Raw genomic sequence first — 25,467 nt, forward strand, 5'->3', positions numbered from 1 at the left:
TCCTTTGTTGTCCAAACTCTTGTTTAATGAACCACAGAACCATTAAGATGCAGGAAGTTTACAGATCTGCCCTCTTGCAATGGGAATTTTGGAGCTGCTCAAGCACCTTCATCATTCCAGTGCATTCCAGTTGCTCAGTCACCCTCTGCAGTCACCCTTCATATAAAAATCTTCACACAAACACTTGAGCGCTGCTCTTCCCACAATACAAACACTTGAAAAATGACTAAGGATTTTTCTTCCCTCCAAAATAGTCTCTTGGTTTAGAGGAGAACAGGGCTTTTTAAGTACAGACCCAGCACTTGTTCATTCAAGTTCATTGATTGGCTTGTAAGTCATTTTTTCCTCTTCTGCTTTAGATCTTTAGTTTTCTTAAACTTCTTCTGTTGCTTGGGTCCTCGTGCTGTTTCTAGTTTTCTTTTCTTCTCACTGGAAAACAGGAAGAAAACATCTGTTAAAAATACATTGGATTGCCATCTTGCAGGGAAATTTTTGTTGTAATATAAGAGTGAGGGAGAAAATTTAAACTTGGTGCTAGAAAAAGCACAAAGAAGAGCCTGACTTAGATTTTATAGTGTCCTGAGATTCTCTAACGCAGAAGATCTTGATTTTTAGCTCTTGTCTTTGCTTTTCAAAACTTTATCTCTCCTACATGGGGCATCTAGATTTTAGAGTACCTAGAAGAGAAACTACTGATTGTTTTAAACATTCAATTTTGTCCCTGCACTGGATTCTGACTCAAGCCAACACAACAGAATTCCAAGCTCTGATCTATATCTTACAGCAACTGCTAAGACTCTCTCCTTCCTGGAAGGCTTTTGGAAACTTACAGCTTCAGCATTGATAGAAAAAACCATGAAAAGGTGGAACAGAGATCACATAATTACTTGAGCTGTCAGGCACTCCAGGAAGGGGAAATAAGTGAGCAGGAAAGTCTCAGCTATAAATCCCCAAGGAAAAATTTGGGAAAATTACATGCTGGGCATGGCAGAAGAAAGAAGATAGATGAGAATTAAGGAACTGCAGAAATACAGACATTTTTCCAGGCTCAAGCTCACATTTGAAAGAATTCTTTCCTGAATTTGCATTTTCTCCACTGGCACCTCCAGGTGCTCCCACTCAGTGTTAGATCCCAAAGCAAATTGGGCAGTCAGGTGGAATGAGTGACCTAAGGGACGAAAAGTCCCAGCTTCTGTGTGGGATCAGGATCAGATCATCAGCAATAAAGTCAGAATTAAACAAGTTAATGAAGAGAGGACCATCCTTAGAGCAACACAAACACTGGGTAGTGGAGCTCAAAGCTGCTCACACCCCAATTCCCCCAGGAAAACTGAGGATCTAGCCAGGACACTGAGTTCACTTTTAACCCCTAGGCTTCACTCTTTTGGAAAACATTTAACAAAGCCAGCAGGAAGAGGAGAGATCTCTGGAATATTTCAAGTTCCTTTACCTTTTCAGGCTGACGACGGAAGCGTTCTGTCCTGCCTTGCTCAGCACCTCGTTCCACTCCTCATCATCCCCCCTGATAATGTACCTAAGTGGGAAAGGGGAGGGAAAGTCAGGTCAAATTGTTAGCACAGAGGAAAACAACATATAAAAGAGGTGTTTCTACTGTCAGGCACACACTACTCTGCAAACAAAGCCACTGTGCCAGCACCCAAGCAAATCTGATTTGGGAAACACACACCAAGTCAGGCTGGAAAAGCTGGCATGGGACAGCTTTCCTAAATCAGTCTGGGAAAAAGTGAAGAGCTTTTAAAAAGAGAAATAAAGACAAAAATTGCTACTCAAATAAGCTCATGTCCTGTGGCCCGTTTCTGGATGTTCGAGCACCCTGGAAATTACACCCAGATTTAAAGAGGCAAAGCAGTTGTGTAGTAAAATGGAGCAACTGCTCTCCATCTCAAGCTCTTGGAGATTTGGAATAGATGAGGCTTTGTCCACAAAGCTGAACAATGTTGGATAAAGCCCCACAAGTTTTCTACAACCTGCATTGAAAAGTATTCAAAATAGATTTTTGTCTCTCTCTCCTCGTGGAGAACAAAAATCTATTTCTGGCTGAGGATAAAAAAAAAGAAACACAGTCCAAAATGACAAAAAGGTATGCAGCACTATCAATGCTATAAAATAGAATTAATTTGAAAACATTCTGGTTGTATTATTTTCCTTATGTGACTGACTTGCAAGTCACTTCAAATCACATCCATTCTTGTCCTTTCTCCAAACATGACAACCAAAGATTCTATAATTCCTTTCACCAGATTTACCAGAGACCAATTTAGAGCCAAGCCAGACAACTTCCCTGGGACATCAGCACAGTGAGCAGTGTTCATAAGACAAAAAGTGGGAGGGGAGAGGGAAGAGAATCAGTGGCATCTGTAACTCCTCTTGCTCCAGAAAGACAGAAATCTGCTGACACTTAAGTAAAAGCTCTGGTTGCTTGCCCTTTTTGAGTTGATTTGGGTTTTTTTATGTTTCACCCACTGCTGACAATACACACTGGTTCTCGTTTACTGATGGCTTACTGCACCTACAGCCTTGTGCACAAATCCCAGCAAGACCCAGCATTCCACCCAGGGAAAAACTGGATTTGAGACCCAGGCAGATGAATTCTTACTGTGTAAGGTCCATCTCCCTCAGCTTCATCACCTCCTGCTTGTGCTTTTCTTGGAATTCCTTTGCAGCCTCCTCCTGCAACAGGACAGCACAAGATGCTTTAGTTCCTGAGGGCAACACTGACTTTGTAATGAGAGGAAAATGCCTTTTCCCACAAATACATCCCCTAAAACAAATATCAGCTGGTTCTGACTAGCTTCTTTCTTTTATCTAATTGTATTTTTATGTTATTTGTACACACAAACTTGTAATTTTCTGTGAAAACCCCACACTGCAGCTTAAAGCACAACTCCAGCTGCACATAATGCAAACCTGTCAGGTTTTAACTCCCTTACAGTGCCAGATGTGGTGTGGAACCCTTTCCATCCAAGAAAATTTAATGTTTCTGCCCTCAGGTGAACTCCCTGAAGTGTTTACATATGAACCAGGAATAAAGTTTGTAATTACCAAATCATCATTTAAAGATTTCAGCGTTGGCTCCATCACAACATCCTTTGTTGCTGCCATCTGCTCCTCCACAGCTTTTTCCTGGACTGTGTTGAAGAGCTGAAAATGAAACAAGCCAGCACAAGTAAGACTTGGTTTTTAAAACACCATTTATCACCTCTACAATGAACTCCTAAATCCAGACTTCAGCTTTGCTATCCTAAACCTTAGAGAGAAAGAAAACCGGGAACCAGATCCAAAACTTGACAATTATTTCAGTGGATTTCAGGTCTACCTCTAAATAACACTGGGAAATAATTTTGTTTTTTTCCAAGGAAAGCTGAGATGCCACCAATGCTCTGAACAATGGCTCAGGCAACAAGGATTGTCTGCTCAGCATTCTGGTCAGGGCACTTGAACATGGAAAACCGTAAGATAAGCATTCTTATCTGGGAAATCACTACAGAGAATCATTAAGTGGTTTGGGTTGGAAGGGACCTTAAAGATCATCCAGTTCCAAATCCCCTACCATGGGCATTTAAATCACTGCCACACATTTTCCACCTGGGATTTTCCCCACCTTGCCAAGAAGTTTATGGCCAGTAAGTGGGGATGTGTTAAGGATGCCCAGCACTGACCCAGCTCTCTCTTAGTGTCATATTTTCTGTTAATTTTGGAATTATGGTCCCACCTGCACCACTTTGCGGATGATCCTGTTGAAGAGCCCCATCAATTGACTGCTGGGCAGTTCCAGCTCCTTTTCCAGCTGGTCCAGAGATTTGTGCTGCAGGCCAATCCCTAGGAAAAGGGCCTGAGGAAGAGACAGGGATTTCAGCACAGAGCAGACAGACACACATCCCCATGTCTTGGGATCTTTTGCTGGTCGCTGTGACCCCGAGAGATGTTAAAAGTCTCTTTTCCCAGCCCGGTGCTTGAAGAATGAGTTGGAGCTCTTCATTTCTCACTCTCAAGGTTGTTTACTGCATCTTATCTGTAAAAATTTTTCTCCTGTCCTGCTGAGGTCTGTCTAGCAGGACAGTTCCAGGGACTCTGCCTGCCCACGGGGTGGTGTTATGTCTTTATACTAAAAACTACGTATACAATGTTTACAATTACTTTCCAATACCTATCACCTATGTCAGACAGTGAGCTTCTACTCTAACCAGTCTAAAAGTGCCAACATCTCAGCAGAAGATGGAGGCCAAGAAGAAGAAGGAGAAAGGCTGGACACACCCAGATCCCTCCATCTTGCCTCCTGAACCCCATTCTAGAAACCCCAAAATCTACTTTTCCACCCTGTGATAACTTCACTATTATTCTACCGAAACTGTTGTGGCTTGCTGATCTTCATCTAAGGTTGGTAATTTGCTCCACGGGTCATAATCAAACCCACAGGTGTTCTGGGCTCTGTGCCAGGCTCTCTGGGCCCCCTGGCAGGGCTCTTGGCCGCTCTGGACAGCCAGAGGGATGTCCTGGGTTCCCACACCCGTGCTCTCCCCAAATCCTCGCTCCCCCCCACCCACACACACCGACTGTGCAGCAGAGAGGGAGATGTCTCCCATCTGGCCAAGGAAGAACATCCTGGCAATGGTGGGCACCATGTCCATGATGAGGTGGTAGTCCACCATGTTGCGGGAGTACATCTCCAGCCTCTTCAGGTCGTATGGGATGAAGGCTGACTCCAGCTCAGCACGGCTGAGGGCTGGTGGGGAGCAGAGAAACACAGCAAGGTTGGCAATGTTCCTCAGAGCACCCAGGACCTCAGTGTTTAGCATCTATTCAGGTATTTAGTATTTTTCCTTTGCCTTTAACAATTCACATTGGTTTTGCTGTTCCCTTGCTGCAGCAGAAAAAGCGTCTAGCCAGCACAGACACTAAAACCCCACAGGTACCAAGTTCTCCCAGAGGATTCTCCTGTTAAAACATCTTGAGAAAACAGCAAACTGAGGTGCCAGGCTCCAGCCATGCTTTGCTATGCACTTACAGCTGTCCCAGTCAGGGTACTCACGTGCTTGGGGCTGCTGTTTGATATTTTTGTTCTGTAGAATATTCAGTGCCAAGGAGGGAGAGAAGGTGCTGAACTGGTAGGAAAGCAGGGAAAGGAAGCGCCTCCTAAAATCTACAGGGCAGGAGGACAAAATAAATTAGCCCAGTGGACCTCTTGAATAACAAACAGCCCAGAGGGCTCTTGCAGAGTCAGCAGGATCAGAGTTACCTTTCCAGAAGGCAGTGAGCCAAGGTTCCTGTTCAGAATCCTCTTCGTTGAGCATCTTCAGCATGATGCAAGAATGCTCCCCTGTCAGATCATTCTGATAAATAAGATACAGTTCTGTGATTCTGTGGTGGATTTCCCATCACCCCCATTTGAACCTTTTGCACTCTGTGCTCAGCTGAGGAAGGGAAATACCTTCTAAATCAACAACAACAAATGCATCAAATTCTATTTTGTTCCAAGGCAGTTCACAATTCATCTATGATCACTGATGAGAAGGCATCAGAAAACATAACTGCTCTTTATTTCTTGTCATTAGTACTATGTTTATTGACATTGTTTTGGATGGGAAAATTAAGTGCAGACATTTCTGCTGACTAAATTAAATGGTTTCTAAGATTATCTTCAAGTTCTTGACAAATAAGTAGATTTAACTTGCTATTTTTCCATATGCATGCTTTTCCAGCTACTGACCATGTCCACTTAATGGAATACCTATGAACTTCTAGAATTTGGTAAATCTCAGCTATTTTATCAGTAACCACATTAATAGCCCTCAACAGCTCTAAATTGTTATGTACAAACTACTTGGAGGCCCACATTCACAACCCTAAAACTCTACTCCTTACCTATAGGCCCAAAGAACAAAAATGAACATAAACCAAGACTTAAAAGCAGCCTCAGCAAAGCTTCCTGCCCCAAACCCCTTCTCACAGAATCCACTGGAATGCATGCCCAGGGATTTCAGCAGGGCTGGACTTCCATTCAGGAACAGTGTGGTACTTACAGGGGTCTGCCTCAGATAAACTGGCACAAATCCAGCACGCTTCCAAAACCTGGGCAAAAGAGGGAACACAAGGAGAATTATGGAGCTAAATAAGTCATAAATTGTGGTTAAATGCAATTTATCTGCTGTACAAGGACAGCTGGTGAGGAGCAAGCAAAAGTCTGTAAGACACACCAACAACCAGAGCAAATGAGCTTTCTGTCAGAAAGCAGCAACAGCACCCACCTGACTGAGGGTCCAGCTCAGGGGAGTGAAAAATTATGGCTGTAATGTCAAAAAATGCACAAACTTTCAAGGTGCTGTGAAAGGCATTTACATCAGTCAGGAAAAAAAACCACCAGCTCTGACGTCAGCAGCACCTCACATTTCTACAGGTCACAGGGAAGAGAATTCAACCACTCCCTACCTATCACAGGCTGTTCTTACTTCTACACCCTGGAAAAACTGGGCTAGTAAAGCTCATTATCTGTTTAAGAAGGGCAAGATGTAACTGGGAAAAAGAATCATGTCCTACTTGAGCAATCTGGGTGTCAGGCCATAAGACACCCCAAGATAGTCCAGGTGCTCAGCTTGTCTCTCACTCAGTTTGAGCAGCAAAGGAGGCAAATCTTTCCGGGGTGTCACAACCTCTTCTAATAAACCAACAGTCTGGAAAAGAAAGTGGGAATGGGTTAGCAGCAATCCCCACAGAAAGCTGCAAATTAAAGCTCTTCTTCTCTGTGAAAATCAAACCTGAGTATTTCCTCCCTACAGAGTGGAGACTTACAGGGGAAATTATGCAGCTCAGCATGACAGAAAATAGAAAAAAGTTACCATACCTCACTGCTCACAGTTGTGATTTCTTTTGGCTTTTGAACTGTTTCTTCTTCCAAACATGGGAATTTGCCTTCATAGTACATCTGCAGCAAAGTGAGAGCTCTGCTGCCATAGCCCATCTGTGAAGAAGCAACAACATACTGTAAGCAAAACCAGGTCTCTGATTTTTAATACAGGGCAACAACGTTCTCCCCTTAAACCCATTAACAATCAGCACTGCAGACATCACTCAGTGACTGCAAAAATGCTTCTTTTTGGCCACGTGGCAGCTCCAGGGACAGAAGGAACAGAAGAAATCAGCATCAGCCCTGGTAGTTCAGGGCTGTGTAGTAATTTTTGGGGCTTAACTCTGGCACTCAGAAAATGCCAAACACTTGGTAAGGTCACAGCAAATATCGCTGGATTGTGTACGGTGGCTCAGGATGCTCTGGGAGCACTGGTTTGGTGCCCTGAGCTTAAAATGCTAAGAACTGGAGGAGCTGCAATGTTTGCCCTGTTCTGAGCTCTGCCTGCAGAGCCATTTCCCTGGCCCCACCAGAGCTGGTCCCAGGTACTTTACCCCCTGGTAATCCGGGTGAACCGCGATGCGAACCACGCGCCCGCCGGAGAGGCCCCCAAAATCCGGATCCTGGAACTGCACAAGGGACAAAGAGACAAAGAGCCCATTAAAGGACACAGCTGGGCACTCTGGAGGCAACAAATACATGAAATACACCCTGGGTGCCAGTGCACAGCCAAATCACCCACCTGCTCTGAAATGGTCCAGGGGATAAGATCACCAGAGGCCTTCTTTCCCCTGGAGAGGCTGTTCATGATGGACTGGCGGGAGATCTCTCCCTCCATGCACACCTGCCAGGAAAGACACAAAACCATGAAAACAGACACACAAAATGCTGCCTCCTGCTCAACTAGACCAGGATCAAAACTGACACTCGAGTCATTCTCTTACCTGAACAACAGCCAGGACTTCTGGTAAGGAATTCTGGGTGGGTGGAACAGGAGGCAAAAGGCAAAACAGATGATGGGCAGGGGCATCAGAGAGCATCTGGAGGTCATTGGGGGAGTTCTGGAAGGTGAAGACATCAGAAAGATCAAAAACTGTCCAGAGAATCACAGAATACCCTGAGTTGGAAGGGACCCATCAGGATTGAGTCCAGTTCCTGGCCCTGCACAGGACAACCCCAAAAATGCCACAAATGTGCCTAAGAGTGTTACCCAAATGGCTATTCCATGAAGAGAGCTTCAAAGTCCAGCTGATTTCTAAACAATCTCTATTTTCCAAATTTAGAGCTATTAAGAAATTTGGAACTCATACAGTGTTGAGGGGTGGAGGGGCAACCAGGCCAGCTCATGGCTGTCACATCCCCAGACAGCATCTGTTCTCCTCAAGGGAAACCTTGTGCTCTAATATGTACAAACCTGAACTTCCTATTTTCATACAGCTCCTTACCTCCCAAGTACCAAATCCTAATTTCATTTTTAAGCTTCTTAAGCTTTTAGAACTCAGTAGTTCAGCTCTTCTGGACTTGCTCACTCATATTTACATGACCAGATCAACCCTGGTCTTGAAACCTTGAGATGAATTACTCCTCTTTTCAGTCTCATAATGGAGAGAGAGAGAGAGGTCTCTCACTGCTCCTGATGAACTTAAGACCACCAGAACATGGTAAAGAGAACTGCAAATGAGGTTCAGCACTGATAAAATCCTGACAGGCTTGGAGGCTCATTTAGAATTTTAGTCTCCACTTTTTCTCAAGGCAAAAATATTCCAGACTATCTGGAAATCCAGTGTGAACAGCCAGGACTGAGGCAGAGATCTCAGAGAAAGGAGAACACAGCTCTGTACACAACAAGAAGCAACAGAAGCTGTTGTGAAATCTCAATCAGGCTGTCATAACAAGCACTTCTGTCCCCAGAAAATTCCACACTGAAACTGGGGATGAAACTGGATGGAAGAAGCTCAAGCCCTACCTTGTAGTGAGAAGCCACATAGAGGGCCATCAGCCTCTGCAAGAAAACTTCTGATGCTCTGTGGTAACAAAAGAGTGTGTCTCTATTTACATAGTATCTAAACACAGAGATTAAGGAAAAAAACCTCCTAGGGAACCAGGAAAAAGCTTCCTGTGGGGTTATTTTCAATATCTGGGCCACAAACTGGATTGTCTTCTTAGACTCCACAGCTTAATCTACAAGAATAAATTATTTTTGGCAGTGTTTGTAGCTTTCACACCCTTCACCTGTAAAGATAAACCTTTTGTAACTCCAACAAGGGCTTTCCCTCATGCAACCTTGCTTGAGGTTGTCTCTGCAGCAAAACTGGGGTTTGGTGATGTTCTGGCAGCACCCACCACCAGTGCCAGGAGAGCTTAACTCCAGGAGCAAGGTTTTAGGGAAAAAACCGAGTGCTGAGCTTATCCCAGCTCTGAGCCAGGCTGAGAACCTTTCAGCAAGGATACAGGTCACAGGTGTCTGGCAGAGGGCAGCCAGAGATGATCCTGGTGATGTTGAGGCAGTCCAAGCACAGGAGATCATTCAGCCACTTCTCCACGGGGTCCCCAGGGGCGTACCTGATGGACTCGTGCAGGGACACCTCGTGCAACGTGCGAGCTGCAGGGGTTAACAAGGACACTCAGTGCTGGACAAGCACCCCACAGGATCCCTGTGCTCTGAGGGGCTCCCAGATCAGACAACTGTCAGATGCTGATTTTTCACCTCTTAAAAGCCTTCCATCTGAAACTTGTGAGGGAAAACCAGCAGAGCTCTGTCATTTCCCCACACAAGCCCCTTCCCACAGCTGTAAAGCACATGGATGGGTGGGACAGCCATGGCAGCAGTCCCAGGACACCCACAGGTGTGGTGTGGCCTGTGGGACACACAGGCCAGAGGTGCTGTTGTTGGGAAGGATGAAAGTTTGACAAGAAAGTCTCACAGATAGGTATGCTTAGCAGAAAGATTTTTAAATGTAGAATCTGAAGAAGGAATAGAGATGGAAGCAAGTTTTGATATAGAAGAAAAGAATTGCTGAGCCAGCCTTACTGGATAACCAAGGAGGCAAAAGGTATGTTTGTTAGAAGGGGTTTTTATGCAAAGGATAAACCCACCCCAAACAAGAAGATGTTTTTACCAAGCAGAAAGATAGCACAGGCAAACAAGTCAGCAAAGTTGAAAGTAGAAAAAAGGTCTCAGAATTTTCCACTGCAAGAAAACTGAATAACAACTTCTAGCTTAAACTGCAATGTACTAACTTTTAGTGATTGGAGAATAGTAACATGAATATGGTGTTTATAGTAGTTATGATAGGCTATAGATAATAGTTAAGGTATAGATTGGTTCTACTGTATAAAGATGCTCAGCAAAGAAAAGTATAGAATGCATTGTAACCAAAACCAAAGGGTGTCCAGGCCTGCCTGCAGCTGGAGCTGACAGCTGTGGGCACAGGCTCTGTCCTCCATGACCCTGGACTGCGGGAACCTCTTGGATGGAATAAACTGCATTTTAGAGAGCCACCTGGAGTCCTGCATCCCTCATTTCAGCTCTCACACGCTGTACCTGAGGTGAGCTTGGCAGTGGCTGTGGATTTGTTCTCTGCTGTCAGGGTCACCTGGCTCTGGGCACTCTGCTGGCGGAGCTGCTGGATGAGCTTCAGGGACAGCGACCGCCCGGTGCCCTCGTACCTGGGAACCAGGACACAGAGAGCCTGAAACAGGAACCACAGGAACCAGGCAGCTCTGGGGAGCCCCAGCAGAGTGGCTGCTCCAGCCTTACCCATTGATGGTGGAAGCCATGAACACCAGGTAAGGGCCCAGCAGGTTCTTCACCAGGGGCAGAGGAATGGCAGCAGCTTCGTCGATCACCACGAGCTCGGCCTGGCCCAGCTTCACAGAATCAGCAGGGTGGATGTACTGCAAAGGAGGGGACACTGTCACTGCCAGCAGCTGCCAGCAGGGAAACACCAGGGTTCACAAAACTGGGGCCTTGGAAAGCTCTTTGCTGTTCTCCTCAAACACCAAGCCAGAGACTGAGATGTGGAAAAGCAGAAAGTCAGGAGAGGGTTTATGCTGCCCTAACAATGACAGGCTCACACATCTTGTTTGACACAACTCCACAAGAATTCATCTGCAGAGGTGAGGAAAATAAAAGGAAATCTAATCACTAAACCCTCTTCCTGCACTGCTCCTGATGCTGTGAGAAGGCTGACCTAGAACAGAGGCTAGAAGGAGTTAAACAATAAAGGAAGGATTTACTAAAAGGCCTCAATAGATCCACCCTGGCAGTACAAGAACCCAGCCAGGGCTACACCCAAGATGAACCCAAAATGGTCACAAAATGGACAACTGGTCATGAGGTCTCTCACTTTTATAAGTTCTGGCCCATTTGCATATTGGAGTCAATTGTCCAATTACAGCTTTAGGTTATGAAGTCCCATCCTTCTTGTTTTTCTCTCTTCAATTCACCATTGTTTATTCTTTTTGGGCCTGAGGCTGTAACAGCTCTCCTTGGTTCTCAAGCTGGAAAAGGAATTTTCTCTGTGAAGAGACCTTACTAACACTATGAAGCTCAGAGTTACACACTAAAGCAGCACAGAATCTGAAAAATGTGAAAGCTAAAACTTAAGGCATCACTCCTTTCACCTTCCTCTGCTTTTGTTTTGGGAGAAACCCACGAGGGAGCTCTGTAATCTACAAGTTATTCCCTGAAAGAGAGAAGGTGTTTTGAGGAAGTCACTCCCTGAAGATCTGCCTTACAGCAAAACCCACCAGGGCAGCTCCACATCACACAGAATGAACATGCTGAAAATCAAAACAACTTCAACACTGGCAAAAACTACAGCCAGGAACAAAGCTGGAAAGGTAAGAATGCCAATTACCTGGATGGTCTGCCTGTGCTCCTTGAACACATTCACTCTGACCACTGCCTTGTTGAACTCCGGATTTAAGGACTGAACAATCTCATAGTCCAAGTGCTCCTGGAAAATAATATTTTTAAACAATATAAAAAGCTAAGATCTAAGAAAAAAAAAATTTACCATCATCATCAAAATAAGCTCAGACACTGTTATTTCACATTCTAATAAAAAATTCATATAGAAGCTTCAAAGGCCTGAGAACTGGGAAATTATTTACTGATGTTAAAATCTGCTTCACAAAGGAAGTGGTTTACCCTGCTTAAAGACAGAGAAAGAAACACAACTCTACCATGATTCCTCTTCTTGCAGAACATGGTAAAAAAGGCTGGTAGCAAACATATGTAGCCAAAAGCACTGATGAGGTGTAAAACTTCCTAAGCAGGAATGCTTTGAAAATATTGTAAAATAGTCTGCTCCCCTCACCTGATATTGCAGTGCATCAAAGCCTTTAAATATGAACTCAAAGAGAGTGTGAAGGTTGTCAGGGCTGGGAGATGTGACAAAGATATTGGAGTAACTGCAGAGAAAAAAACAAAACAAGAGCTGAATGATTTTTCTAACAAATTTTACCACATAAGTACTAAACAGGATGGGTTTTTCATAGGAGGGGTTGACTTTACCTAACAACCAAAACACAGCAGATTCCTACAGACAATAATCTTGATTTATGTGTGATTATTTTGAGTTTTAAGAAAAATTTGACCAAAAGATACAATCTCGTCAAGATATAATCTTATATCAAAAGATACAAGATTAAAAATGAGGCATTTAAGATTGGAAATTACAAATATATTCCAATCCTGTCATCTTGGTTGTGTTTAGAGTTTTTTTTAAACTCAAGGATGCAGATAAGGCCTGGGGGATTGGAGAGGGAGATCACTCACCCAAAAGCCACTGCTCCAGCAATGGCCAGCCCCAAAGCAGCAGATTTCCCTCGTCCCCTGGCTGCTGTTAATGCCACAGTGCTCCTCAGGGTCTTCTCAGAAATGGCTTCAATGAATTTTAGAACTGCTTTTGCCTGAGGATTAGAAAACCCCCAGAAAAGAGAGTTTGTTTCCCTCTCTCTGGGACCTGCCCCACCCAGAGAAGCTCAGCTCTGGCCAGCACACCTGATGCCTTGGGGAGGCTGGCCTAGAGCAGAGGCTAGATGGAGCTAAAGAATAAAGTAGGGATTTATTAAAATGCCTCAGTGGATCCACCTCGGGCAGCACAAGAGCCCAGCCAGGGCTACACCCAAGATGAACCCAAAATGGTCACAAAATGCATAACCAGTCATGGGGTCTCTCACTGTTATAAGTTCTGCTCCATTTGCATATTGGAGTTAATTGTCCAATTACAGCTTTTCTCTCTTCATTCTGCCATTGTTTATGACCTTGGGCCTGAAATTTGGATAATTTATCCTTGGTCTACCTACCTTGTTTTGTCTCCCTGCTCTGTGAAGAGAGCTTACTATCCCCTACTATGAAGCACAGAACTACACACTAAAGCAGCACAGATTCTGAAAAACATAAAAGCTGAACCTGAGGCATCACACCAACCTGATCCAGGGTTTTGCAGCCATCCACCAGCACTCCCACAGGCTGTGTGTCCTGCAGGCTCTCCTTCAGCTCCCTCAGCTCCAAGTCCTGAGGCCCCAGGCTCTCCTCCTGCAGAAACACAGCAGGATGAGCCAAGGGTATTTCAGCACAATTTTACCTTTGTGGTGTCTTCTGACGCCTTTGGGCAGGCAGAGAAAAGGATCCCAAAGGAAAAGGTAGCACAAGAATGTATTCCCCAAAACCATGAGAATTTCTATGGACAGACATGTATTTAATACTTAAATTTCTAGGCATCTTCAGGAGAATGGTCACAAAGAGATTCCCCAGTCCTGACTTCCCCAGGTTTGGAAGGGAAAAAAGGGAAGGATTTTGCAATACATAGTAATTACAGAATGGCATTGATAGGAAAAACAGATTAAAGAAGAGTTCTCTAAATAATTTAATTAATTTTTTAGTCTTTGGACATTCATGATCTTTGTTACACTTCTCACATGCAGTGTCCAGGCAGGGGGAAGAACTACTCCAGCACCAATACAAAAAAAAAAAAAAAAAAAAAAAGCCCATAAAAATTTTTTAGAAAATTAGAAAAATTAAAAATAGCCAAACAATAAACTTGGACACAAACACAACCAGTTTTAGATGGGAATGAAGGCTGATTTTTCTGGTTGTCACCTAAAATTCCAAAGGCACCAGCCTCTCCAGCCCACAGATAAGCATTTGTGCTGCTGTCAGTGTTGTCCTAATGATTAAAGGAGGTTGGTTTATTTATTTATTTTTAAATAAATAAATAAACCAATTAGAAAGCACTATTAGAATGTTTTTACCATCTCTGACAGAAGCTGAATTGGTTATTTCTTAGGCCACACAGCACAGTTTAAATGCTTCAAGATTTCTGTTTAAAACTGGTTCCACTTTACTGCAGTCTACAACTGGAAGCGATAAAAGGATACACTTCTAAGAGTGCAAATATGTGTCTGGATTATCCTCAGGGAATTCTTCCTGGAATGTGACATGTGTAACTCAGAAATTGAAACAACTGCCACAGCTTCCAGCTGTGTCATGAGCCTGCAATATACTTACTTCCAAAGTGCTCTCCCACCCTCCAAATGCCAAAGAAGTATTTTTATTGGTCTTGTCCCCTCTGTCCATCAGCTTGAAATCCCTCCATGCAACCACAATCAAGATCCACCTCACTGGGCTGAGCAGTACGGGAAAATTAATAAATATGGGCAAGCACAAAAAGTGATAGGACAGAAAATTAAAAAAAAAAAAAAGCAGAAAATAGAAAAAACAGCTCCCAAGCTTCACCCACGTAATTTTTGCAGAACGTTCTGCTTCCTCTCTGCAATGCCATCCTTCGATAAAAATCGGGGTGAAACAAAACAAAACCATTCCCTGTTTTTAAGTCTTTAACACTCTGTGGCCAACTCAGAGGGATTTGTGGCAGGGCAAAGGGCTGGGATCACTCACTGACCTGGGACTGGGGGGGCAGAGGAGTGATGTTGGCAGCATGGCTGGAGATGGGCAGGATGTTCAGCTGGTCATCGATCACCAGGCAGGTCTTGCACGAGGCCAGGGACAGAATGAACCTGGGCAGGCAGAGAAAACTCAGGAAAATCACCAGCAGCACTCCCTGGTGGTTCAGCTGAACTCTCTTCTAAACACAGAGAATTCACAGCTCCCCACAGCTGAGCTGCAATTCCAGCTTCCAGGAAAAGGCCTGTTCCAATGCAGACCTTTGGGATGTTTTCCCACCAGGAACAGCCAGTGCTGCTCCTGTGCTTTCCTTGGGCTGCCAGCCCAGCTCCTCTGCACTCTGAGCCACTCACCTCTCATTGAACCTCCCCACCACATCCTGGTGGGCCTCGGTCCTGTACCGGGAGTGAACGTCCTGAAGGAAAAAGGGAAGAAAACAGAAAGAAAATGTGACAGTGACATTTACAGGATTGTGACCCCTTCTTTCCCACTCCTGTCTCTCCATTTCCATCCACAGCACATCCCAGACAGGATCCTGACTTTGTGGTGAAACACCCACATCTGCAGCATTTCAGAAATGCCCGAGTGTAACAAACCCCATCCCATCTCCTCCCACTCCTGAATGAAGGAGCAGGAAAGATGATGGGAGGAGGATAACAGCCCACAATAGAATCAATAAACACCCACCCAGTATCACCTCAATGCAGCTGCTGGTAGAGAACAGACCCACTGTGCTGCACATACCATGGTCATTGTATAGAGCTGCTTCAGGGAGTTCATAGTTCTCAGCAGGATCACCACAATTCCACCACCTTCCACTGTCTCCACAGTTCTGGCCAGCAGGTTTGGAGTCAAGGCTTCAAAATCCTGGGCAGTAAAAAGAACTTCAGAGTTGCCCAGAGTCCAGCAGAGCAGCTGGCTCCTACTGAAAGGCACAGAAAGCCTAAAAGCTTTATTCCTCCAAGTTTAATTCCCACTGAAATCTGCACTAAGCAATGCCCTGCTCCAACTCCTACCAACGAGGCCACCTCACCCTCACACCACTCGTGAGGGAAAAGCAAGGCCACCAAAACTGCAGTGACAGAAGCAACAAACCCCATTCCTGCAACATTTCAAGTGATTATTGTAGAGCCCTTTAGGGAGCCAAGGCCCTCCTGACCTGAAGGACACACATTCCAAAGGTGTTCCCCAGGATCTTGTGGGTCTCGTTGTAGTAGCAGTAGCGGATGTTTGTGGCTGCAATGAACAGCTCAAAGGGATCATCATCCTTGATGTTCAGAGTTCCACTCTTAATCTTCTTCTGGAGCTGCCTCATCCTCTTCTTCCTGTGGCTGGAGGGGAAAAAACCATACAGGAGTTTTCTTGGGGAAGGGTTTGAGGGAAGCGTGCTCAGGCTGAGCCTAGAAGTCAGAGCTCAGTCCTAAGTATGACTGAGGCAAAACAGATGAGGAACCCAAGTTTTGAGGTTAAAAAAGGTTAAAAAGGGAGTTTGGCCCAGGGCAGCAGAGTCAGTATTGGAGCTAAAGGAGAAAAAACAGAGGTACTTTCTGTCAGTGCCAACTCTCCTATGGAAGCCACATTTCACTCCTGGAAGAGCAGATTTCCCCCAGCTGCTCCAGGAACAGCCCTGGCTTCCCCTCCCAGCCCTCCCCTCAGCCTGCAGCCCTGGCTGCCCAGGGAGCAGCAGGATCCAGGGCTCTCTCACCTGCTGAAGCCCAGCTCCTTCTTGTAGCACCAGAGCACAGAGGGCCTGGCCTTCACCGTGGCCTTGGACAGCATGTGGTGGAGGATGACGACCTGCCAGGGCACAGAGCACTCACAAACAGCTCTCAGGGAACACCACAAAGCAAAGTGTTCTTCTAAACTTGGTTTTACAGCTGCATTTCCACCGTGGAGAACAGAGGGGTCCCTTGGCAGGAAGTGAAGCTGTGACTGTGCCTGCTCCAGGGCTGCAGGACACTGGGTTTTACCTCCTGTGTCCTCAGCTCCCTTCTCTGCCAGCACCAACACTGATAATTCCAGGCTAAACACAGTTTTGTCTCTTATGGATAACCCATTCATATGGATTCTCCACAGAGGGTTTCAGTGAACACCACCAGAGCTGGGAGATGCCAGAACCCATCAGTAAATAATGCCAACATTCCTCTACTGCCACCTGAATAATTCCTTCTTTTCCAAGGTGGTTTTTTTTTTTTTTAATAATTAGTTAATTTTATTTGCCCACAGACAAGAGATAAATTAATTGTCAGTTACACAGCAGTTAGAACAGAACAGCAGCAGGAGCAGGGCAGGGATTGCTCCCCTCTGCTCAGCACAGGGCAGGGAAAAACCCTGGGCTCAGTTTTGGGCCCCTCATTGCAAGAAAGACACTGAGGGGCTGGAGCATGTCCAGGGAAGGGAATGGAGCTGGGGAAGGGGCTGGAGCACCGGGAATGGCTGAGGGAGCTGGGAAAGGGGCTCAGCCTGGAGAAAAGGGGGCTCAGGGGGGACCTTATTGCTCTCCACAGATCCCTGATGGGAAGGGGCAGCCAAGTCAGGCTCTGCTCCCAGGAACAAGAGGAGAGGAAATGGCCTCAGGCTGTGCCTCAACCTCAGGGAGGTTGAGGTTGGTTTTAAGGCAAAATCTCTTCCCTGAGTGGGCTGTTAAGTCCCCATTCCTGCAGGGATTAAAAAGCCACGCAGATCTGGCACGTGGGGACATGGGTTAGTGGCTGCTTTGTCCCTGCTGGACTCAGCGATCTCGGAGGGCTTTTCCACCCTGAACAACTCTGTGATTTCGTGAATAAACTTGTCCTAAACCACCGTGGGTTTGCCGAGCTGTTCTTTCCCTCCCCCCTCGAAAAACACAAGGCGGGAGTTCCCGAAGAAAAACGAGTTTAGCACTAAATTTCCTCCACACAACTTCACCGAGCAGGTTCATCTCCGAGACAACTCAAAGCCCACTCCCAGAGAGAAACCACCACAGGGCAGAGCCGAGGGGAAAAAAAACCCCAGCTGGCCGGAAAGTTTAACAGTTAAAAAACAAGTTAAAAACCAAACCAAGCCCAAAAACCGCAGCCTGTCCTGAGCTTCACTGTCGTTCAGGAGCTTCCCAGCCAGGAGATGCCTCAGGTGGGGTCTCACACACCATTTCCAGCACCGTCCCTGCGAGTTCCCTCCCCTCAGGCCCCGCTGCTCTGCCTGGGGCTGGCAGGGTTCAATTCCCGCTGGAGCAGAGCGGAGCAGTCCCTGAGGGATTGCGGCAGGCCCGGGCGGCTCCGGCACGGCCGTACCTGGTCCTTGCCGCGGTCTCCCACCACCACGAACAGGCTCCGCTGCCGCTCCGCCACGCCGTTCTCGATGAGGACGCGGATGCGGTTGTCCACCTTGCGGCGCTGCATGGCTGCGGCTCCTGGAGCTCTCCCGGAGCTCTCCCGGCTCTTTCTCGTGTAGCTCTCCCGGCTCTTTCCCCGCGGCTCCTCCCCGGCCCCGCTCCCCCCGCACCACGTGGGAGCCGCCTGGGCCCGGCCGCGAGCGCCGCGCAGTGTGGGAGGACCCCGGGGCTGCCCGCGCCGGCCGCCTGCGCGAACCAGGTGTATTTCTAAATACGCATTTCTGTAAAATCACACCTAAAACACACACATATGCACTGCTCTGTGTGTCGAGCTCTCAAGTAGAGTAACTGAAAGTAGCTTTCCACATGGGAAGGACTTCTGTGCCCAGCCAGCTCCCAAATCCCTGCGAGACACGGAGCAGCCCCTACCGCCCACTGCTTTCCTCTTCCTTTGTCCTTTCCTTTCCTTTCCTTTCCTTTCCTTTCCTTTCCTTTCCTTTCCTTTCCTTTCCTTTCCTTTCCTTTCCTTTCCTTTCCTTTCCTTTCCTTTCCTTTCCTTTCCTTTCCTTGAAATTTCCTTTCCTTGAAATTTCCTTTCCTTTCCTTGAAATTTCCTTTCCTTTCCTTGAAATTTCCTTGAAATTTCCTTTCCTTGAAATTTCCTTTCCTTGAAATTTCCTTCCCTTTCCTTGAAATTTCTTTGAAATTCCCTTCCCTTATTTTTTTTATGATTTATTCTAAACAAATCCTGCCTGTGACCCCTCCAGGCATGTGGGCACAAAGAACAAGTTTTATAAATTTGAAAATTTTGATTTTTATGAAGATAATTCCATTTCCACAACTGCCAACTGAGTCTGGGTGGCCTTTGCTCCTGGGGGAGAGGGAGAGATGACAAAACCATATATATATATACACAAATATATATATATACACAAATATATATATATATATATAATATATATATAAATATATATATATACAAATATATATTTAAAACAATATATATATATTTAAAAGGGCATTTGGAGCTAGTTTTCCCAAGGAAACAGGAGTGCAGAGACCAAACAGAACACATCCAGGAAAGAACAAATCTTTAGGATTCATTGTTTCAGGACACTCAGCCATCCCCCAAGGAATATCAATGTCGGGAATCCTGCTCCTCAACAAGAGGAGGGAGCTGCTGACATTTAACTCTGCTTCTTAATAAATCCACCAGAGCTGTTGGAAAGTTTTCCCTACAAAATCCCAAGCTGCACAACCGTGGAGCAGCAAGAAAATGATTTATCAACCTGAGCTGAAATTCCAGTAAGGTTTCAGAAACATGGAATTTTATTCTCAAGCTGTTCTAACCTTTCAATACCAAAGTTGAGCCCGGCTATTTGCATAGATAGATTTATTCTTAGCTTTGAATACTGCTTTTTTTTTTTTTTTTTTTTTTTTTTACTTGAACATTCAAACAATGAAGTATTCAAAACCAAGTGACAGCGTAGGAAAAATGTGTTTAATACCACTGGATGTATTTGGGGTTGTTTCAAAACATAACAAAAATATGATAAAAATACTGAATTAATAATCATAAAGGCTGTAGAACAATTTTCTTTTAGGTGAACCCAGTTAAACCCAGTCACTGAGACAAAACCACCAATGCAACAGAAGTGTAGCAAGACAATCCCTTTAGGTATGAAATATTTGCTTAAAAGGGAAGGACATAAAACATTTAAATAGATTTATTTGTCAAGTGTTTACATAAGCCATGGACCAATTTGTTTCCAACGCTGAGTTTAAGAACTGCAAAGACATATATACAGGTATGTTTAAGGCCATCAGAAAATTTAAACCTGACAACAAACTAAAAATTCTCAACACTTATTTTATGTGCTAGAAGCATTACTAAAATTCATTCTAAAATCCAAGAGCTTCAAAAGAGGAAGTACATTTTCATTTCTTAAAAGTCTAACAGATATTTCCTAAAATTTAGCTTGAGACCAAAATTCCAGGTGTCCTCTTGATCCTTCCTTGGGTAGAAATGGGCCAGCAGGGTTGGAAGCGAGCCAGTGACACCCTTCTGACTCTTCTATGAGTATTAGAAGAGAGGGGAAGAGAATCTTGCTTTTAATAAAACTGCAGCAAGAGCAAAAAAAAGTTAAATTCAGAATCAAATGCCAAGTTAGCCTCTAGTTTTCCTAATGCAGATATCCTACATGCTAGTCTAAGTGGCTTTTAGGAAGTGGATTTTGGAAAATAGATTTCTTTCCCTCCCTTAAGGCTGGAACCAGAGAGACACAAATTTTAATAGCATTCTATTCAAAAAGCCTCTGAAAGTGGTTCACAGAATAGCACCTCTGCCCTTAGATGAACAGTCTAGAAAAGGAAGTTTCCCATCACACTCTCCACACATCACACCAAAAATACACTTCTGCAGGGCCTTCCCCACCTCCCTCCCTCTGCAAAAATGGCCAACAGGAAAATGTTGCAGTTTAAGCAATTATCCCTCTCCACGACTGAGAATATGCTGGCAAAAAGAAGGGAATGTTCCCAAAGCTCCCTTCTTTTTGTCAAAGTCAAAAGGTCCTTCCCTGAAGTTGTGCCACTGCCTCCACGACAGCCAAGATCAGACCAGACCATTGGAGGGCTCAGATGCATTTTAACAAATTCTCTCATTTCAGGAAAAACACCATTAGAAGGGAGCTTCCAGCAAACTCCAGACAATAATCACAAATATATTTAAGGCCAGATTTAAATAAGGAAATTGTCCTCTGAGTTCAACAGGGGAGTTTTGTTGTCTGGGCTTATTTCTTCCTTGCTCTCCAGATGTTCTGGGCCATCAGTGAAGGACACCTGCACCTTCCCAGCACATCCCTGCAAGTTCCCTGCTGCCAGCTCAAGTGAAGGGAAACCTTTTAGTCCCATCCATGCTCAGTGCAGATGGAAAACTGGAGAAACAGGTGCCCAGATTGTAGGAACTAAACCTGCCTCCTTCACACAGTGACAAACCTCAGCTGCAGCTCAAGCACCCATGCCAATACTTTGCAACAAACTTCACCCAAGAACAGTTTCACATCAGCAAGAGGGACCGTCTGGATTTCCCAGGATGTGACTGCAGCCTCATGAACAGGGTGAGGGGAATATCAAGATTCTTCCAACCAACTGGTTCTGTATCTTGCTCTGCTGCACCACAAAGATTTTGCCCTATTTGTTCTTAATCATATGAATTTTAAGAACTTCAGTATAATTGATCATCTTTGAGGTATTTATCTGCAGTTAGAGCCTCTTCAGTAACTTCTCTCTACTCAAATGCCATTTGGGAGAAAGGGAAGCTCGATCCTTTCTCCAAAGACCTGGAACACAACCAATCTTCCTAAAATCTTAAGGTTGGTGGGACATTTTGAGAAGACACATTTTTAAGGACAGGGGGTTCTCTGAGAGTTAAGGCCCAGCAGGATACATTGCCTGGTTAAGTAACAAAAGCCAACAATCCTCTTCCAACTACTCTGCCTGATGATTCAGAGATTGCTGCATACAAAAGACAGGATCTGGGGAAGAAAACAGGGGATAAGGGATGTTTAGAACCCTCTCCACAGCAAAATCCCTAAGCTGCACTGGTGAACTGTTCTTAGAAAACAGCCTGTACACAGCAGAAACACAGGAGTAAAATTCAGGAGCAGGCTGGCCTCAGGTACAAGACAACAGCTCATGATTTCTGGGCCAGCTTTCACTAAGGAAGATGCCTAGGAGGGATCCAAATTCCCCAGACACAGTAACAATCCATACAAAGATGTGAAATACTTCAGGGATTTAAAAATCACTTGCTCAGAAACCCTTGAATTGCAGCCAAGAGGAAGCAAGAGGCTGAAGGCAGAAGTTTGGTTTTGAAGTTTGGTTTGACAGGCTCAGCCCCAGCCCTGTCCCAGCCCCAGGATCACACCCCAGCTGCTCATGAACAAACAGCTCATCCCTGCATCCAGAAGGGGCTAAGGGGCTCAGCAGCAGAGCCAGCCCCAAAGTGCCACAGCTTTGCTTCAACATTAACTTCTGGCAACAGTCTTTGCTCTAAACAGGACCTTTTCCAAAAGAAACCCACCTAGGAGTGCTTGGGATCTGGAGGGAGCTCAGACTAGAGCCAAGCCATGGAGTAAAAACTGAGAGGTGCCCTGAGCAGGCCAGAAGAGCATCGAGGGCTCTGGGTGCACAGGGTGACTCCAGCTGATGTTTCAGGACTTTATCACACCACGGTGGAGATCAAAGGGCTCCGTGCAGATTCCCAGCTCACATCTCAGGGACTTGTTCCACCTCTCCTCTAAAGGCCACTGGCATACAGGAGGTTTAAAAACTTGTCTCTCTATGAAGAGGCCCAGTGTTTTATTAATAAATTCAAGTTGGGAAAAAACCCCAAACCAACCCCCCAAACTCAAGGTGGAATGTTTTGATCCATTCAGAGGTCTCTGATTGAGTATGGTGCACATTTACTGACAAACTACAATTCGTTCCTTAAGGAGCATCTGGTGTGCAATGGAAAAAGCTGAGCAGCTTGTGTTCCACCAACCATTTAAAAGCTGATGCCTGAACAAAAACAAAATAATTAAAAGAATTCACTGTTTTCCTACATCAGTTCAACATTAAAAGGTTTGTCTTTTTATTTTTTTTCCAGTTAAAAAACAGTTGGGACTATTATCTCAGTAATAGCTTCCTAAAAAACACACAGAACAGCAACTTCTCACCGGACTGCAGTTTAGGAATGTTCTAGGCCTTGACTCAAACTGCTGCTTCCAGACATCAGCCCCGTTTCAGGATGCCTGGTGTGGAATATGGTCTTCACAAGCTTATCACTTCCCGCAGTGAAAACATTTTTCATTTGTGCTCTTCATACAGGACATGGAAAAGTGATATCCCACCTATTTGTATGGAGTTCCAGACTGCTTCACAACGAAGTCAAAAGTATCTGACTGCAAGTTCTGAAAGTTCAGTTGTGATACAAAGTAGAAATGACCCTCTGAGTGAAAACAACCTTCAGTTTTGTACAGAACAGTTAAACACCACGCAGCTGTTCCTCAATTTCACCTTTCCACAGGTAGGAATTATTTGATGAGCAATACTTAACAGAGAATATAGCACTTTTCTTCTCACACGTGCTATAGAATGCAACAGAACTACCAACACCTCTATGGAGGCAGCTATCAAAATATTCTCCCCACTGCAGAGAGAGTGCATGTGCGCAAAAGGCAGGCACAAGTGATTTTTCCTAAGATTATACCACAAGGATGCAGTAAAACTTGAATAAGACTTGGTATTTTCCAGCTCCTAGGCTTATGCCATTTCTTTTATACATCGCTGCCTTGATGAAGGAAAAAAAAAAAAAAGGAAAAGTCCATCAGAAAGAAAAGTTTCCCAGAAGTCACAGCTAGTAGAATAAAACCAGAAAAACAGGAGGAGGGTTTACATCTAGTCAGGAAAAAGAGACTATTGGGGAAAAAAAACCAAAGAAAGAAAGAAAAAAAAACCTTATGAAATGTTACCCCATCACATTGAATCTGTTTCAGCCGTTGAAAACCAGTGTTCCAGGATACAATTTTTATAAACATGTTTTATTTATCTTGCTTATACCATTAGAACTGTAACTGCTGGCTGTCATTTCCCTGAAAAGGGGAAATCAACTCAAACACAGACTGGTGCTTTCAAAAGACAGCAATTGGAAGGGCAGCAGCAGCGGGCATTTGAGATTTCTTAAAACCTTCAAGGCTGCAGGAAAGACAAAAGGACATGTGACCAAAAGTGTTATGATTATCCATTAGGGATTTCCATCAGTACCGGCATCAGTTATTCAGGTGATAATACAGCAAGGTCAAGTATTAGTGACAGACAATGTGCAAGTCATAAGGAATGATAGAGAATACCAATCCTTACAAAAGTCATTGCTATCAAAGAAACTTAAAAGTGTTTCAAAGAGATATCTAAATACTTCACATCAAATATACAGTGGCCATCCAGATTATAGCTCAGGATTTGTTGCAAAATTTTGTCCAAGTGCCAAATCAAAGCCTTTTTTTTTTTCTTTTTTTTTTTTTCACCTTGTCTCCTAAAAAAAAATTAATTACACAGTTACATTAGCAGTTATGCAAGCGCTCTTAACTCCATAGCCACAGGAATCAGGGCCCTGGTGATGAGGAGTGCTGCAGCTAAGGGTGCCTCTTTCTTTGTCACAAACTGCCTCTAAGCCCACCTGTCTATTTAGGGCAATTGCATCACTACACATCTTGAACTGTTCAGTGCTTCGATTTAGTAAGAAAAAGATGAAATGTAGTTTTCTACCAAGCCACACTTCACCTTTTCCATCTTTTCATGGGAACATTTAAGTTTTTTTTTTAACTGCCACCACAGAAAATCTTTATGAATTTGCAGATTTTATCTGAATTTTGTTAAATCACTTTTAAATGACAGAAGTGAGTCTTTGTTTTTTTCCTGCCACTTCAGTTAACCATGGAGATTGGATCACCCTGAAAATTGCCTTTTTTGCTTTATTCTTAGCAAGGGTGAGGAATCTGAATCTCATGTGCAAGGCTCAAGATGATGCTTAGGACAGAACATGCAGAGTAAACGTTGTTTCGTTCCTTTCAATATCCAGGGAATATAAAGCTGGCAACTGCAGTCCTGTCATTATGGGTAATGAAAATAGTCCCTTTACAACAAACTTCCTGTAAGGGAGAACAAATAGATAATAACTCTTCTGGTAACATGTATTGTACACTGGCCAGCGTGTTTTTGGCGTTGAACGGAATCCTGTGAACGTGTTTAATTCACTTGCTGAGCGTTCATCTGAGGCATCCCTCTGTTTGGTCTGGGGGGCCCTCCACGACCTGGAAAACACAAAGAGGGGGTTGAATTCTGCAGGAAAGCTGGTTAGTTTAAAAATAGTCCTAAATCTTCTGCTCTGAACTCAGTCAGACTTTGTTGTGCTTCCTAAAACACACTCTCAGCTTCAGCACAGCCCAATGTTGCACTGAACTCCAGAGGCCTCAGCTCCACACCTCAGGGCTTTCAGGACAAAAGGCAGGGACAGAAACTGAATACCCTCAAAACTGAACTACCAAGTGGGGTTTCACAGATGCAAGGCACAGCCTTGAGCTGCCCTCACAGCAATGTCTGTATGGAGACAGAACAGTCTCATCATCAAAAATGTTCTAAGAAAAAGACCTGAGGAAATGTGATGAAAATAGAATTTAGAAACTTAACTACAGCCTCATTATGTCTGTCGGGTCTGTTTCCTAAGGCTTTCATTAATAAAAGACAGATAGGTAGTTCTACTATATCTCAATGTTTTAGCTTCTTTTCCAAGAATTCCTCATTTAACAGCCAACTTGACTTCCACCACCAGTTCACAGG

The 25,467-nt window shown here is 44.5% G+C and overlaps 2 protein-coding genes across 4 annotated transcripts in view; both read right to left on the reverse strand.

Annotated features, from left to right (window-relative positions):
- Positions 1-3: 3 nt before the first annotated feature.
- On the reverse strand, positions 4-18,927 carry NAT10 (N-acetyltransferase 10). Its single transcript, XM_071428317.1, has 28 exons — positions 18,050-18,927; positions 16,483-16,574; positions 15,937-16,108; positions 15,522-15,644; positions 15,131-15,192; positions 14,776-14,890; positions 13,302-13,409; positions 12,648-12,781; positions 12,187-12,280; positions 11,725-11,823; positions 10,623-10,759; positions 10,407-10,531; positions 9,314-9,464; positions 8,829-8,925; positions 7,807-7,923; positions 7,605-7,706; positions 7,417-7,491; positions 6,860-6,976; positions 6,556-6,689; positions 6,042-6,090; positions 5,258-5,351; positions 5,051-5,161; positions 4,572-4,744; positions 3,734-3,853; positions 3,064-3,162; positions 2,618-2,691; positions 1,451-1,534; positions 4-429 (listed from the first exon to the last, which is right to left on the reverse strand). The coding sequence occupies exons 1-28, from the start codon at positions 18,155-18,157 to the stop codon at positions 336-338; spliced, it is 3,060 nt and encodes a 1,019-aa protein (XP_071284418.1). The 5' UTR covers positions 18,158-18,927; the 3' UTR covers positions 4-335.
- An 872-nt stretch (positions 18,928-19,799) lies between these two features.
- CAPRIN1 (cell cycle associated protein 1) overlaps positions 19,800-25,467 on the reverse strand; it is a 30,200-nt gene continuing 24,532 nt past the window's right edge. For 2 of the 3 annotated variants that reach the window (XM_071428318.1, XM_071428320.1), the window contains one exon: positions 22,700-24,941. In XM_071428318.1, the coding sequence (XP_071284419.1) occupies positions 24,877-24,941 (65 nt within the window). In that variant the 3' untranslated portion in view covers positions 22,700-24,876. Of the gene's footprint in view, positions 24,942-25,467 lie in introns of all 3 variants that reach the window. The other variant, XM_071428319.1, reaches the window with a different exon arrangement.

This window comes from Agelaius tricolor, unplaced genomic scaffold (genome assembly GCF_023055355.1).
Source record: "Agelaius tricolor isolate 1412-34295 unplaced genomic scaffold, bAgeTri1.0.p SCAF_5, whole genome shotgun sequence".
NCBI lineage: Eukaryota > Metazoa > Chordata > Aves > Passeriformes > Icteridae > Agelaius > Agelaius tricolor.

What these genes read in the sequence shown, in the direction of transcription:
- NAT10 (XM_071428317.1), bottom strand. Translation starts at nt 18,157, where the DNA reads ATGCAGCGCCGCAAGGTGGACAACCGCATCCGCGTCCTCATCGAGAAC. An exon ending in GAGACCGCGGCAAGGACCAG is followed by an intron (nt 16,575 to 18,049) that starts GTACGGCCGTGC and finishes GTGCCCTGGCAG; the next exon opens with GTCGTCATCCTCCACCACAT. An exon ending in ATGTGGCTTCTCACTACAAG is followed by an intron (nt 7,924 to 8,828) that starts GTAGGGCTTGAG and finishes TTCACCTTCCAG; the next exon opens with AACTCCCCCAATGACCTCCA.